General features: G+C 42.0%; 1 protein-coding gene across 1 annotated transcript in view; it reads left to right on the top strand.

The window, feature by feature from the left end:
* LOC144494006 (uncharacterized) overlaps positions 1-15,558 on the top strand; it is a 29,815-nt gene extending 14,257 nt beyond the window's left edge. The window contains exons 4-6 of the mRNA XM_078213580.1: positions 286-447; positions 2,941-3,123; positions 15,350-15,558. Of these exons, the coding sequence (XP_078069706.1) occupies positions 286-447; positions 2,941-3,123; positions 15,350-15,558 (554 nt within the window). The remainder of the gene's footprint in view (positions 1-285; positions 448-2,940; positions 3,124-15,349) is intronic.
* Positions 15,559-16,392: the final 834 nt, after the last annotated feature.

Genomic DNA, 16,392 nt, shown 5'->3' with positions numbered 1-16,392 from the left:
TTTCCCCGCTCTTATTCAGATAGTAACAGTGAATGTCCTACTTGAGTTGCAGAAGGAGCCTTGGTTGAATATCTCTTCCAAAAAGTGAAATCTGATATTGCCTACACAAGCTCACAATTGATATTTCAATTGACTTCAAAGGAAAAGAAAATGGAGTGGGGTTTGAAATGTGCCGCCAGTTCATTTTCAAAGTCTGTGTTACTTCCCAAAGTGAGTTTCGCAGCCATTTTGTGTGTGTAAAATTTACATTGAGTAGCTCATTCTTTGCATTCTTCCATATTTCAGATATTCAATATGCAAAGGGATTTTATTATGCAGATATGAATTTGGAAAACACTAACTTTAAGACCATTGCCGACTATGTGAAGAAAATAGTTTTCCCTTTTAGTGTTAATATCCCTGGAACAAAAACTATTCTTACGATATTTAATTTGAACATCACAGATGGTAAGTTATGGTTTATTGCTGTGCAAATATGTTAATACATGTGGTAAAATTTATTAAGTGTACTTTGGGGATGAATTTAACCTTACTAACCTGACTCAATTTAAATTTTCTTAAACGGCTTAACGTCGTTGCTTCCGGGGTCTCCAGATGACCCCTGGGAAATCAATCACGATGACCAAACCAGGGGCTCAGAGGAGGATATAACTCCTGGGTGGTGAGGGACATGGCCAGACAGTGCCCTGACACAGCCTCCTGGCATCTCGGCAATGCCAACCTGGAATGGGGGGGAGGGGGTGGACTTTGAGATAGGGGAACCCTTTAAAACAGCAGCCTGATCTCTGTGGAGCTTAGCTTGCTGGCTCTATCAAGCCCTTCCCCACCAGAATCATGGCACAAAACATGCCCCCGCCCCCCCTTCCCCAACCCCGGCAAAGTATCAGGATCAGACTAAAAACCGGCATCTTCTGATGTTTTGCCATTTTTTAGGACATTTCTGCCCAAGTTGTATGAGTCACTGATTCTTCTTGGGTATCTGGTGTAAACCTGCATAGAAGTTTGATAATGGTCATAGAGCAGAGGTATATTGAGTGAGGGGAAGCGAGTGCTAGCCTTTCTGGTTTATGTTTTGGAGTGCATGTTGCCTGGAATCTTTTATAACCATGTGATCACTGTCAGTGGCATCCTGTACCTGTGTGAATCTGGCAATCTCAGCAAAGCCCAGTGGTCTGGGGTCCTGGCTTGCTTAATCTCTGTTGATGTTGAGTAACTGTGACCTTGGCAAAAAAAAAAGCATCTGTGACCATATGAATGTAATTCTGCAAGAACGCTTGAGAGATCCCACGGAGTCCTGGAAGGAGCCACTGGCATAGAAGATCAGTGTGGCAGTTACTTTCAAAGCCAGCATCAATGGGTGGCCCACCCAGACCCTTGACACCAATTCTTGGGCCAGAATTTTAGATTGTTCACATGGATGTGTGCCTGACACAGAAGCCTATGAAATTGTGCTGGAAGACATTGAGTGCACTTCCCGACGTCACTGCACACTTACATGATATTTTGTTCTGCAAGTATGCGAGATGTGGGCATGCCAACAATCAAGCAGACAATTTAGTCCATTAAGGGTCCAATTGAAAGCATTTTTATACGGTCCATCTACTTTTACAGTTGGATGGCAGGCTGTTCAGCCAGACGGCCTTTACATTTTAACCCAAACACAAATGTAACCTCGAACCAGGGCTGGATGAAATGTCAGCGCTGAAATAATATTTAAAGTATTGTCCAGGGACTGAATTTGTGTCTGAATGTGCTACGTTTTATCATTGGGATTTAATTTGCATAGTTCTGCAGCTCCCTGAGACGGGGGGAGGTGATGGCCTTGTGGCATTATTAATCCAGAAACTCAGCTAATGTTCTGGGGACCCAGGTTCAAATCCCACCACTGCAGGTTTGGAATTTGAATTCAATAAAAAATATCTGGAATTAAGAATCTACTGATGACCATGAAACAATTGTCAGAAAAAACCACTAATGTCCTTTAGGAAAGGAAATCCACAGTTCTTACCTGGTCTAACCTACATATGACTCCAGACCCAAAGCAATATGGTTGACTCTCAACTGCCCTTTGAAATGGCCTAGCTAGCCACTCAGCTGAAGGATGACTGGGGATGGGCAATAGATGCCGGCCAGCCAGCGATGTCCATGTCCCACGAGTGAATAAAAAAAGCTCAGTTGCAGCTTTGCCCTTGAGGGAGCTCATTACAAGTGCCAGCCTGCAACCTCCCTTTTCTCAGAGCCCGCACTCTTCCTATACTCCCCAACAATGCTGTATCTTGTTCAGTACGGATTTCACACTGGCTGCCCGGTAATTGGCTAGCCCCCAGTGTGAAATTGCGATCCAGGCCAATCGCGTTTGGAAGCACATCTTGCACCAGCTTCCAGGTCATGGAAAATGTGGCAAATGTGAGTCACCAGACCCCGGGCCATGTGGAGCCATGGCATTCATTGCGAACAGGAGCCGAAAACCACAACCAATATCTCAATTCAAATGTAGCAAATAGCATGCTCAAAATGCCACACCAATGAGAGCAGGAGGAGTTTAATCTGATGTCTGAACTGACAGTAAACAATGCAGACATTTGATCTCAAATGTAGAAAAAGTTCAATTTCCACCATCATTGATGGAACCAAATAACTCCCTAAAAATATACACATTTAAAAAGAGGCTAGGCTGACGACAGTAGTCTTGTACTTTTCCTAGCCACTGATTCAATGACAGACACCCTTGTAGTTTGGAAGGTCGAAGAAGATGTTTCAGTTTACAGGCAAATTACTTTAATAGCAGAAGAAAGAAAATATAACAATATGAAGACGTTTCTGATGAAATGTCATGTTTTCTTAATCATGCTTGCTAATAGAACATACACTTTTCTATTTAAAGTGTTTGAAAGCATGGTTGAGGATTTTAATAATTGACTGTTCATTATATTTGTTTAGAATGCAATTACAATGACAATGAAACAGTGTGCGACATCTGCTATGACTATGTGCAGAACTACACCGCACGCTGCGGACTGCCAGCAATGGAATGTTCAAACTCGTCTATCTGTAACAGTAGTCACCTGGGAATGGATGAAGTAGGATTCTATCCAGAAAATGTCCCAAGTCTAACTCTTGAAGGTATTTCATTCAATTGTCTGAACAGCAAGTAATAACATTCGAAAAGAAAAATACGAGTTTTTAACTTTACCTTTACATTGGACTTCAGCATAATCCAGTTTAAGTTTTGCTTCCTTTGTTAAAACTAAATGATGGTACTGTTTAATCTTTCACAACCACTCGATAAAATTACTAAAGTGGGAAAAAAAATTCAAAAGCTACATTCCTCTGATATAATGTTATAACAATATAACATTCTATTAAGTAGTTATAGTATATTAATATGTTATATTATTATAATTAATATAGTTACATTATATTAATAGAGAATGGGGTAATGCAGCCTCAAATTTTGAGGGAAATTGCACCATAAAAGCCAGCACAGATGAGCTGAAATTCCAGGTTATAGGTTTGTAACATCTATTTAACATGCTTTAAAGATTGTTTTAGATTTAATAATGGATAGTTTTGTTATTTTTCTTGATTAAAATGAAAATACCTAAGTATTAAATCAATGTGCATTTTAACATCTCATACCAAAGACAATGGGTGGAATTTTTTAATTTTTTAACTAAGTGTCAACTTAGGCAGGAATAGCAAAGTGTAGCCCGCTGGCTCCTGGCTTTTCCCATCATATATTTTGATACTCAGTCTAAAGAATTGCTGGAAATGGGTCCCTCAAATCACACTGGCAGGGCAGGCACTGAATGATCTCTCCATTAGAAGCCCCCTCTCCCAGGCAGTGCCCCCTGCCTCACATCTGCTTTTGCATAGCCTCCTCCAGCCTTACAAACCCCCTGAGATCTCAACGTTCTTCCAAATCCAGTCTCTTGTGCACGCCAGAGTTCCATCGCTCCACCATTTAATTACACTTTAAACTCTTAAAATCCCTGGCTAAACCTCTCTGCCTCTCTTACCTCCTTCAATATGCTGCTTAAAATCTACCCTTTGCTCAAGTTATTGGTCTCCTATCTGAAGATCTTTTTATTTCACTTCATGTCAAATTTTGGCTGATAATGCTGCTATGTAGCTCTTTGGGACATTATAAGGAGCTGTATTAATGCACGCTACAGCTTTGTTGTTGGAGTGGGGCTTCAACCCACAACCCTCAGATACTGCACGGCCACCCCAAAATCAGGGCGGGCGAGTCTTGCAGAACAGCATTCCCCTGTTGGCCTCAGGCACGATCTTACAAACCTTGGGCAGCTGTGCCGGTAAAATCAGGGCCTGAGGGTTAATAAGACATTGCTTTTGACCAGTAAGACATTCCAAAAGCTGTGAAAACAAGTGCTCACTTTTGCCTCCTTCTCTCACCTGACTGCAACTGTGGTGTGCCGATTTTATGAAAATTAGGCCTGGTTTTCAACAGGCCTTTGGCTGGCACCTTTGGGCATGCATTCCTGGCACACTGCTCACATTGGCTGCTGACAGCGTCTATTACATCCTCCTCCCATCACACCACCCCCTCCCCCCACTCAGATTTTCTCTGCCCTCCTCAAATAGCACCTTCCCATGACCAGTACTTCCCCAACCAGAACACTTCATTTCATGTCCACACACGCAGGTCTTACGAGCTTGCCAGCTCCCAGTCAGCCTCCTTCCTGATTTGATTCCTCTTAGTTGGTGAGCTGCCTGGAGGCAGATATTAAGCCAATATTTTAAGATCCTGCTCGTCAGGTAGGTAATTTAGGGGAGGCGATGTTCTAGTAGTATTATTGCTGGACTACTAATCCAGAAACTCAGCTAATGTTCCGGGGATTCGGGTTCAAATCCCATCACGGCAGATGGTGGAATTTAATAAAATTCAATGAAATTTGATAAAAAATATCTGGAACTAAGAATCTGCTGATGACCATGAAACCATTGTCGATTATTGGAAAAACCCATCTGGTTCATTAATGTCCCTTAGGGAAGGAAATCTGCTGTCCTTATCCGGTCTGTCTTACATGCAATTCCAGAGCCACCACAATGTGGTTGACTCTCAACTGCCCTCTGAAATGGCCAAGCAAGCCATTCAGTTCAAGGGCAACTAGGGATGGGCAAAAAATGCTGGCACAGCCAGCAACGCCTATGTTCCATGAATGAATAGAAAAAAATTATGATGAGGAAGGGAGGGCCTCGAAATAGGGGCTGAGCAGATTATTTATGAAGAGCACTCCAGCTCTTTCTGGACTCTCAGAAATAAGTTCAAACTTACACCTGCTGCTTCAGGCCTACCAACCATGCTGCTGATTACTGAGTGCATGGGACACAGCAAATTAAAAGAGCCATAGCTCTCATTTCAGACAAGTTGTTGGCTCAGAGGCAGTGGCTGATCTTTGGTATTAAGGTCCTTAGCATGGGCCCTTACTGGCTGTTCAAGAGGAAATCACTCATTCAGTCTTTGCTTTCTCCAACAGTACAAAAACTTTTAAAATTGAACCTTGGCAATGCCCAAGCCCTGTTTCTTGATTTGTTTGTTTTTCTGAGTGACATTTATCCTAAACTATTAAGCTTCTCAATTTCAGCAATCAATGGCATAACAGAGGCTACAACAGCAATTATAAATAGCAAGGAATAAATATTCAGTAATCTATTTGCAGATATTGTGCCAATGTTTTTAAACTATGCTTATGTGCAACATATGTAAATCCAAAGCATTGGAGATAGTGGTCAGTCAAATAATGAGGTTCAGGTTAACAAAGAATAATGTATAAATATGTTATGAACAAGGCTAGTTTGTCTTATTACGCAGGGATTGATTTGTATTTTATCAAAATATCGAAGATCTGGCATTGTGAACTGACTCAGTACAATGATGCACTTTGCTGATATTTAAATGAATTATGTCAACTCCCACATTGGTTGTCCTGAGGCTGCATTAATTAGTCTAGAGAGATGATTGTGCAATGACTGTGGCAATTTATTATCTTTAATGCAAATATCTCTGTGATATAATTTACATTCTATCAAAAATCTTACTGTGACCCCAGCCACATAAATACGGTGGCACAGTGGTTAGCACTGCTGCTTCACAGCGCCAGGGACCCAGGTTCAATTCCAATCTCAGTCTGTGTGGAGTTTGCACATTCTCCCCATGTCTGCGTGGGTTTCCTCATACAGTCCAAAGATGTGCGTGCTAGGTTGACTGCCCATATTAAATTAACCCGAGTGTCAAGGGGATTAGCAGGGTAAATATGAAAGGTTATGGGGATAGGGCCTGGGTGGAATTGTGGTTGGTGCATACTCGATGGGGCGAATGGCCTCCTTCTGCACTGTAGGGATTTAATGATTCAATGAGCAGCAGCTCAGAATAGGAATCCTGAGGTGAGAAACTCACTTTCTGATTTCCCAAAGCCTGTTCACTACAAGGCACAAGTCAGGAGTGCGATGGAATACTCTTCACTTAACTGGATGAGTGAGTCTAGAACACTCAAGAAGATTCCAGGAAAAGCAGTCCACTTGACTGGCACCCCATCCACCAACTTAAACTTTCACTGTCCCCACCACTGTAATGTGTACTTTATACTAAATGTACTGTAACAATTTGCCAAGGCTCCTTTGACAATACTGAGTGGATCACCCATCTTGACCTCCTCTTGTGATCCCCATCATCACAACTGGCAGACTTCAGCAATTTGATTCACTCTGCGTGATATCAGGAAGTAACTGAAGGCCCTGGATACTGCAAAGGCTATGAGCCCTCAAAACATCCCAGATGTAGTGATTTATGCTGCAGAACCAGCCATGCCCTGAGCCAAGCTGTTCCAGTACAGCTATAATAATAGCATCAACTTGTAAATGTGGAAAACTACCCAGGTAAGTATGACCTGTCCATAAAAAGCAGGACAAATCCAATCTCGCCAATTACTGCCACATCAGTCCATAGAATCACAGAATCCCTGTGGTGCAGAAGGAGGCTATTCGGCCCATCAAGTCTGCACTAACTCTCCAAAAGAACATCTTATCCAGGCCCCCCTGCCTCCACCCTATCTCTGTGCCTAGCCCACCTAATTTATACATCTTTGGACACTAAAGGGACATTTTACCATGATCAATCCACCTAACCTACACAATTTTGGACTGTGGGAGGAAACTGGAGTGCCTGGAGGAAACCCACGCAGATAGGGGAGAATGTACAAACTCCACACAGACAGTGACCCAAGGCCGGAATTGAACCCAGGTTCCTCGCACTGAGGCAGCAGTGCTAGCCATTGTGCCACCGTGCCTCCCTTAACTCAATCAGCAACAAAGTGATGCAAGAACTTGACGACAATGTTACTCATCAATAATTTGTGCAATGAAGCTCAGTTTGAATTCTACCGGGGCCACTCAGTTTATGACCTCATTTCAGCTTTGGTAGAAACATGGCTCAAGAGGTAAATTCCAAAGGTGAGCTTCAAATGACCACACTTCACACAAAGGCATTATTTGAATTAGATACTGTTGTTACCACAAATATCTCTCTAGAACAATTAATGCAGTCATGAGATAACCAATGCGGGAGTTGACATAATTCATTTAAATATCAGCGAAGTAGATCATTGTACTGAGTCAGTTCACAATGCCAGAGCTTAGACATTTTGAAAAAAAATTAATCAGAACTGTGAGTAATAGTACAAATTATCAAAGAGTCTTAATAAAATTGGAGTCAACGGGAATTTAGGAGAACTCTTCCCCGACTGGAGAAATATCTACCATAGAGGGAGATGTTGGAATTGTTGGAGACCAATCATCACAGAATATCGCTCTAGACGTTCTTCAGGATACTGTCCAAAGCCCAACTATCTTCAACTGCTTCATTAATGGCTTTTTCTCCATCATAAAGTCAGGACTGGGAATGTTTGCTGATGATTGTGAAGTATTCAGTTCCAACTGCAGCCCTCAGAAGGAGGTATTCCCAATTAGAACAAGACTTGAACAATATGCAGGCTTGGGCTGATAAGTGGCATGCAACATCTTGCCGTACAAGTATGAATCAATGACCATTTCCAACTAAAGAAAACCCAGCCACCTCCCTTGATGTTTAATGGCATTGCCATTGTTAAATCCCACACCACCAATGTAAACCATGGCCTTCTAGATTTGACAGGTTACTCCAGAATCATAGAATCATACAGTACAGATGAGGCCCTTTGACCCATCGAGTCTGCACCGACCACACGAGAAACACCTGAACTCCTACCTAATCCCATTTACCAGCACTTGGCCCAGAGCCTTGAATGTTATGACGTGCCAAGTGTTCATCCAGGTACTTTTTAAAGGATGTGAGGCAACCCGCCTCCCAGGCAGTGCATTCCAGGCCATCACCATCCTCTGGATAAAAAAGCTTTTCCTCACATCCTCCCTAAGCCTCCTGCCCCTCACCTTGAATCTTTGTCCCCTATGAGCTATATCACTAGAAGTGCTTATTGTTTTTACTTTCCTTAGGGCTGAAAAAAACTTTGTCTACCCTTCAATTGCCAGCACTTTGTTAGATTTTAAAAAGGCAAAATATTAAGATTTGCTCTCTTAAACTCCCACACTTACATCAACTCAGTGTCTCACTTTGCAGCTTGCTCTTGCTCTACAGTTCATTACAGGGCTGGGAGGGTTCGAGGATTGGAGGTGGGGGTTTGGAGGTTGGAGGTGGAGGGGTCGAAGGATGTGGGTTAGAAGTCAGGGATATGGGGATTTGGAGGTCAATATGGAAAGGTCAGAGGTTGGAGTGGGTGTCAGAGGTCAGGTCAGTGGGTAGGGGGGTCAGAGGTCAGGGTGGGGTGCATCAGAGATCAGGGTGAGGGGGCTGGAGTTCAGTGGTCAGAGGTCAGGGGTGCGGTGGTCAGGGTATATCCCAAATTTTCTACCCCTAAAAAGCTTGACCAAACATAAATCAATCATAAATCTTCCTAACAGCACTGTGATGGACCTACAAATGGACTGCATCTGTTGAAGAAAGTGGCTCGTAAGAACGTAAGAACCAGGAGCAGGAGTGGGCCATCTGGCCCCTCTATCTTGCTCCGCCATTCAATAAGATCATGGCTGATCTTTGTGTAGACTCAGCTCCACTTACCCGCCCGCTCGCCATAACCCTTAATTCCTTTACTGTTCAAACATTTATCTATCCTTGCCTTAAAAATATTCAATGAGGCAGCCTCAACTGCTTCACTGGGCAGGGAATTCCACAGATTCACAACCCTTTGTGTGAAGAAGTTCCTCCTCAACTCAGTCCTAAATCTGCTTTCCCTTATTTTGAGGCAATGCCCCCTAGCTCTAGTTTCACCTGCCAGTGGAAACAATTTCCCTGCTTCTATCTTATCTATTCCCTTCATAATCTTATATGTTTCGATAAGATCTCCCCTCATTCTTCTGAATTCCAATGAGTATAGCCCTAGTCTACTCAGTCTGTCCTCATAAGCCAACCCTCTCAACTCCGGAATCAACCTAGTGAATCTCCTCTGCACCCCCTCCAGTGCCAGTATATCCTTTCTCAAGTAAGGAGGCTCACTGCTACCTTCTCAGCAGCAATAAATCTTCCTAACAGCACTGTGATGGACCTAAAAATTGACTGCATCTGTTCAAGAAAGTGGCTCATAAGAACATAAGAACCAGGAGTAGGAGTGGGTCATCTGGCCCCTCGATCTTGCACTGCCATTCAATAAGATCATGGCTGATCTTTGTGTGGACTCAGCTCTACTTACCCGCCCGCTCACCATAACCCTTAATTCCATTACTGTTCAAAAATACATCTATCCTTGCCTTAAAAACATTCAATGTTTTCAAGGCAACATATGTGGCCCTGTCAGCATGTCCCAAGTAAACAACAAATAAAAATGTTTCAGTGTTGAAAATTTCAGCACTGCAGCCTTTTTGGGGAGAGTTTTAAATTTTCACTACTTTGTGTGAAGAAGTGCTTCCTGTCATCATCCCTATGATCTATCTGTAAATTTAACTATCTCTAAAGTTATGCCCCTTGTTCTGAACTCTTCCACCAGATGAAATAGTTTCTTTATGTCTACCTTACAAAATCAAAGACAGTTGGCGCAATCTTACTGACCATCCATAGAAACATAGATGATAGGAGCAGGAGAGGCCATTTGGCCCTTCGAGCCTGCTCCACCATTCATTACGATTATAGCCAATTATCCAACTCAATCCAATCCAATTCATGCCATGCTTCCACTGCTAGCAAGGTCAGAGAGTTTGGCGCCCAGCTAAATCCCCGTTCACTGCGGCGAGATGGAAAAATCTCGCCAGCATGAGTGACCATAGCATTCTGGCCAGTAGGATCCTTTCCTAAAGAACATTTGTGAACCAGAGGTTTGTTCATAACAACAACCTGGTAGATACATGATCAGTAAGAAGTCTCACAACATCAGGTTAAAGTCCAGCAGGTTTATTTGGCAGCACAAGTTTTCGGAGTCTCGCTCCTTCTTCAGGTTCTTCCTCACCTGAAGAAGGAACGAGACTCCGAAAGCTTGTGCTACCAAATAAACCTGTTGGACTGTAACCTGGTGTTGTGAGACTTCTTACTGTGCTTACTCCAGTCCAACACCAGCATCTCCACATCATAGATGCATGATCACCATGACAAATAGTACTTTTTAATTAAAGAAGAAGGAAATCCTCAGTTTTAGTAATGGGATTTGAATTGCATGTCTCCAGATAATTAGTCCTGGCATTAGAATTATGAGCCTAGTAACATAATAACTCCCATGGTGGAATGGAGCCTCAGATTTAAGTCTTTCAGCTGTATTGATAACTGAATTCTGTTCGAAGGAACTGTCATAGCAAAAAGCATATATTTTTCCATTATTTCCTTGCAGTTACGGCAATAGGTACATTTGAAATCGATAAAAGTTTTGACAGACATCTATGTAACATTTCAATTATTTCTAAGAATTTGACAAGAATGGTATGTATATCACAACGTAATATAACTTGTATGGCTCTGAAAAGTAAGTATAATCAATTCCAATTACTTTTGATGATAAGATATTCTCTAGTGCCAAATAGTTTGTAAGGAAATTATATATATTTTTAAAGGTCACTAATTTTGACATTTCTATCATTTTCATTGATACCTCAAATTTCTAACTAGGAGATTAGCTAATGAGAGAAAAAAGACACTTATAAAATGAAAACTCATATGACCCAAGTGTGCTGCATTATTTGGCAGTCTTAATCAGGCTGAAGCAAGTAAATCAGAAATGTTCTGAATTTGCACAATGATCCAGTGTTAGAATATTAATAATGGAAGATTTTCTTTGAAAAGACATGTTTTCTTTCAATTATTATATTGTTACAAATATTTTTGAAGTTGGCTGATTTGGATAAACTGTACAATCTTTGTGATATTTATTATTAATTTAAATGTACATCCAAAACTCATGCTACATGATTTAGGCATGGCCCAAATATAATAATTAGATGTTGTGGGAATAATTTTACACAAAACATCTTCACCATCGAAAGTATTAATTGAATATTTGATTTGCCCAGCCTACATGAAGATTAAAGACTGCATGATTACAATATTATCCTTGTTGCACGTGCTTCTAATTCTCTGATTTATTCTCACTCCGGCACAGTGGTTTGCCCCACCCAGGGGTTTCCCCAGCCAAACCATGACATCATGAGCCCCAGCCACCTCACACTCTCCTCACCTCTTCACTGTGAGACCCCAGGCTTCCCTGCCTCCTAGGTCTCCAGCACACTGACTGTTTGTCTTCTCGCAAGTGGCTAGCACTCCTTCTGGGATTACAGAGCTGCAGGCTGATCTGATTGGCTGGTAGCTCTGTGGGGTGGGACTTGCATCCTTTCGAGAGAAGCAGAAATCTTGCCTCCCGGCACGGAATGCTGCTTAAATCATTGTGAAGCAGCCTGTTTGGTGGGCATGCATTCTCTGTCAAATTTTCCAGTGGTGTGATGGGAATCTCTGTCATCAGAAATTATTTTCCTATGTTTCTACTTTTCCAAGATATCAACCTAGTTATTAATGCCCTTTGTTCAATTCTCTGTTCCTTCTTTGCTCTCTCTACTTATTTACCCAAATCAACACTCTTCAGCACACTGACTCCCACACCCTCACACTTTGGCTCCCATACAGCCTGCTGTAGTGTTCTAGCAACGCTGATTGCAAGCTCGAGGAACAGCATCTCATATTCCTATTAAACACTTTGCAGCCTTCTGGACCTAACATTGAGTTCAACATTTCAGACCAAATCTGTGCCAGTCTTAATCTTGTTTTTCATGCCTTTTCTTTCAGAGAGAGCTGTTCATTATTTTGCTATTCACACTCACTCTGGACAAATGCCTTGCTTCTTGTAAACACCATTACCACTCCCTTTGCCTTTTATTCCAATGGCATCTTTGTCATTTGATCTCTTCCACCCTCCAAACTATTCCAGACCTTCTCTTTTGACCTTTCTCCCCCTTCTCCTTTCAACTCATTACATTTCTACTCTCCTTCAGTTCTGAAGAAGAATCATATCTAACTTAAAATGTTAACTCCATTTCTACTGTCACAAATGCTACCAGATCTGCTGAGTATTTCCAACTCTTTGTTTCTTAGGATCCCTACAGTGCAGAAGGAGGCTATTCGGCCCGTCAAGTCTGCACCGACTCTCCGACAGAGCATATTACCAAGGCACTATCCCTGTAATCCCAAGCATTTACCCTGTTAATCCCCCTAACCTGCAGATTTTAGGACACTAAGGGACAATTTACAATGGCCAATCAACCTAACCCACACATCTTTGAACTGCAGGAGAAAACCGGAGCACCCGGAGGAAACCCACTCAGATATGGGGCGAATGTGCAAACTCCACGGAGACATTCATCCAAGGCTGGAATCGATCCCATGTCCCTGGCGCTGTGAGGCAGCAGTGCTAAACACTGTGCCACCATCTGTGATATATTGCTTTTATTTTAGCATAACTTCCTTGCCCTTGTAACCTACACTTCTATTGAAAAAGTCAATGCAATTTTAGCAGCCTTCTCCAATTTTCCTGTCAGCTTCAATGATTTGTGTGGGTAAATCCAAGGTCTGTGTCTGCACCCCTTCTAAAATTGTACCATCTAATGTTTCTCCTCTCCTCATTCCTTCTGTCAAAATGCATGTGTAAAATTACAACTCAAAGAATCAATAGAAATTCCATATGGCTCCATTGGAGGTTTGGGCATCTTGATATTATTGTATATTTATTTTATTTAACATTACTGGGATGTTATTCTGAAAAATAGACTTTTGTTGACAGTATAAAGCAGTAACTTATTTTAACAGAAGCATTTGAATTATATTTTTGAAAGTAATTTTCATATATTTGCATTGTTTGCAGCTTGCCAGTTCGTACAGTAACTTGAGCGCGTTCAAGTGTGTCGAAGTACTTCCTTTGTGGTAACATTTTTTTTGAATTGAATAAAAGTTCATGGGTACAAAGGTGCATTTATTCCATTGTAATATCTCCTTGACAGTTGTTGCAGGATTTTTCTTCAGCTCCTTCTTCTTTGACAGTTCTTTCTTTAGATGAAGAGCAGCCAGAGTAGTTCCTCAAAGGTTAGATGAGCGACCTATCAGCAGGTTGGTTGCCAGCCTTTCAGTCTGAGTGGCTACCAACAGATAATGGAGTCAAAAATGGTGGTCAGATCCTGCTGATAAATTCAGCAGGACCGGAGGGCAACTTGAGCTTCCAGGTTCCTGAGTGCAAAGCTGATCCTCCCACCTCAAACTGCTCTCTCTCTCCTCCTCCACTTCCTATAAATCGCAGAGCCTTTCTTTCAGGCCTTCTAATGACCTTCCTTCAACAGATGCCACCATAGCTGCTGAGTTTTTCCAGCACTTTCCATTTTTATTTCCAATTTGCAGTATCCACAGTAGTTTCCTTTATTTTACTTGAAATAGATTTATTCAGTTTAAAACATTGTAGATATACATCTCCTGACTCTACTCCTGTGTCAGTTGTGTCTCTTTTGAATAGAACACATGATTAATAAAATAAACAAATTAAAGAGGGATGACAGGCAACCTCTGGTTGGGGGCAAAAAAAATCAAAGGAAATTTAACTAACTAAACCAAAATGGCATTTACGGCAATGATGATGCACCCTAACCCTGCAGCACCCATCGGTTGCGGAAGGACTGGAGCGTACCGGTGGACACCAGGTGCTCCCTCTCCATGGCCATGTAAGAGGAATTTCCCCTTGGAGTGCCCTGTATTTGTTGAACCTCACTCAACCAATACATAGACTGTGAAAGACAGCATATATTTAAAGAACGGAAAGGAATTTATTTGCTAATGCATGCATCAGGAGAGAGTAAGGAGTCTCACAATACCAGGTTAAAGTCCAACAGGTTTATTTGGTAGCAAAAGCCAACTTGGACTTTAACTTTTGCTACCAAATAAACCTGTTGGACTGTAACCTGGTGTTGTGAGACTTCTTACTGTGTTTGCCCCAGTCCAACGCTGGCATCTCCACATCAGGAGAGAGATACACAGTCATTGAGGGTTGACTGTGCTCTCTGACCAAATATTGCCCGATAAAATTATTATATTCTTAACATTTCAATATCCTGTCTAGTCTCATCAATCAAACTGGAGGGTCCAATCACAATATTCAACATTATTACCTTAGCCAATAACATTCCATCTGTCAACAGGAATAGGAGCTCATTAGCTTATGTCCATGTAGGTTCCTTCCCCTTTATCAAGGAAACATAACCTTCATCATTACCAGTAACCAAGGCCTTAACGAACACCTGTGATTTTTAATTGGTGAAAGGAGTCACTCTTTCACTGGAACCTGGGCCTCCTTTATCAGCTTGAGAGACTGCTCCAGCCTCGCTACCCATGAACGAATCCACTCCCTTACATACCAGGCCTGTGATTAAACTTGCCTTTCGCATATCCAAAAACAGATAACAGAAGCTGCCTTTCTGTGCTCCATTGTATTAACAGAATTTGGCCTGTCTACTGTGTTTCCCATCATGCTGCATTCAGAAAAAAGTTGGCCAAGGCGCACAATACAGGGTTGAAAATACAGTTTAAGCTTATAATACTTGGTTAATTTGTGGATATACAGTTCATAATACCTTTGCTTATACTTATATAGAGTAAGAATTGTGAATTCTTACATAACCTAGTCTACTTATTATGGTAAAACTAAAATGAAGGGCCTGAAACCAGAATTCTATACTACCCCCCATCAGTCCCTGCTTTTGGCCCTTGGCTATAGCCCAAGATAAGGCCACTAAATAGAAGTGTCCCAATACATATTCCTGTGTCCTGAAGGACAACTGGTCCCTTCGTATCCTTGCTTGCTCAACTTAACTGCCATCACTGGCACCATCCCTTCTGTAGACTTGGACAACCTTGCACAGGCATACTTAACTACATTGAGAAGCACCATCAATGCCAAGATCACCATGAAGAATATTGCAATCCCTTGTAGGTTTGATGTTCCCAAGGAGCCCAGCCAGCCTGAGAGCCAACCACTTTAGGTAAATGGTTCAGGGTCTTTGAGTTTCTCCACCTCTTTCCTGATATGATTAGTTATGTTTTCTGAACGATCTGGTATGTACATGCAACACTCTGATCCAATCACTGCACAAGTCCCACCCCTTGCTGCCAAGACTTAATCCAATGCCAATCTGTGTTGAAGTACCACAGTGCGCATGGCTACCATCTCATCATTAACTTTAGCAAGGGCAGTTGCTGTATCATTGGCGACTTGTTCCAAAATGGAGCATAGAACCAGAATTTCACGCATCGCTTTAGCTACTCCATATTGGGGAAACAATATGCCAAAGAATTATGTTTCTGTAATAGCTCATCAATGTCTTGGCAGGGGAGGGAGTTTAGGAGTGTGATATATGTATGGGATTACATATCCAAAGTAACACGACCCCTTCCATCCGACAGGGAGCCAAGGACATGTCCTATTCCCACGAATCCAAAATGTTCCATTGAGTTGGATAAGTGTCGCCTCCTCCAAAGCAATAAGAAATATTGCAAGATTGGTCATTACTGGGTGGATTCAGGCATAGCCGGGTGGTTCGATTTATCATGTGTTCACATTCACTCATGCCCAGGTTTTCCCCTTGGCCTTCCATGTTTCCAGCACAATACATCCCTTTTGGTTTTGGTGTTGACTATTTTAAAACTAAACTAGGAGCTGGCTCCCCTAGGCTATAGATAGGTATATATGACCTAACTTCCCTGCACAAGAAATTCTTTTCTTACGTCTCTACTGACTCCCCCTCCTGCATGTATGGGGATGTGCGAACATACCCAACACTTCACCTGACTAGTCAATCTAGCATACGTGTGCTATA

The sequence above is a fragment of the Mustelus asterias genome, chromosome 5 (assembly GCF_964213995.1).
Source record: "Mustelus asterias chromosome 5, sMusAst1.hap1.1, whole genome shotgun sequence".
Taxonomy (NCBI): domain Eukaryota; kingdom Metazoa; phylum Chordata; class Chondrichthyes; order Carcharhiniformes; family Triakidae; genus Mustelus; species Mustelus asterias.
The sequence above is the reverse complement of the archived record's forward strand: the minus strand, read 5'-3'. Positions and strand labels throughout refer to the sequence as shown.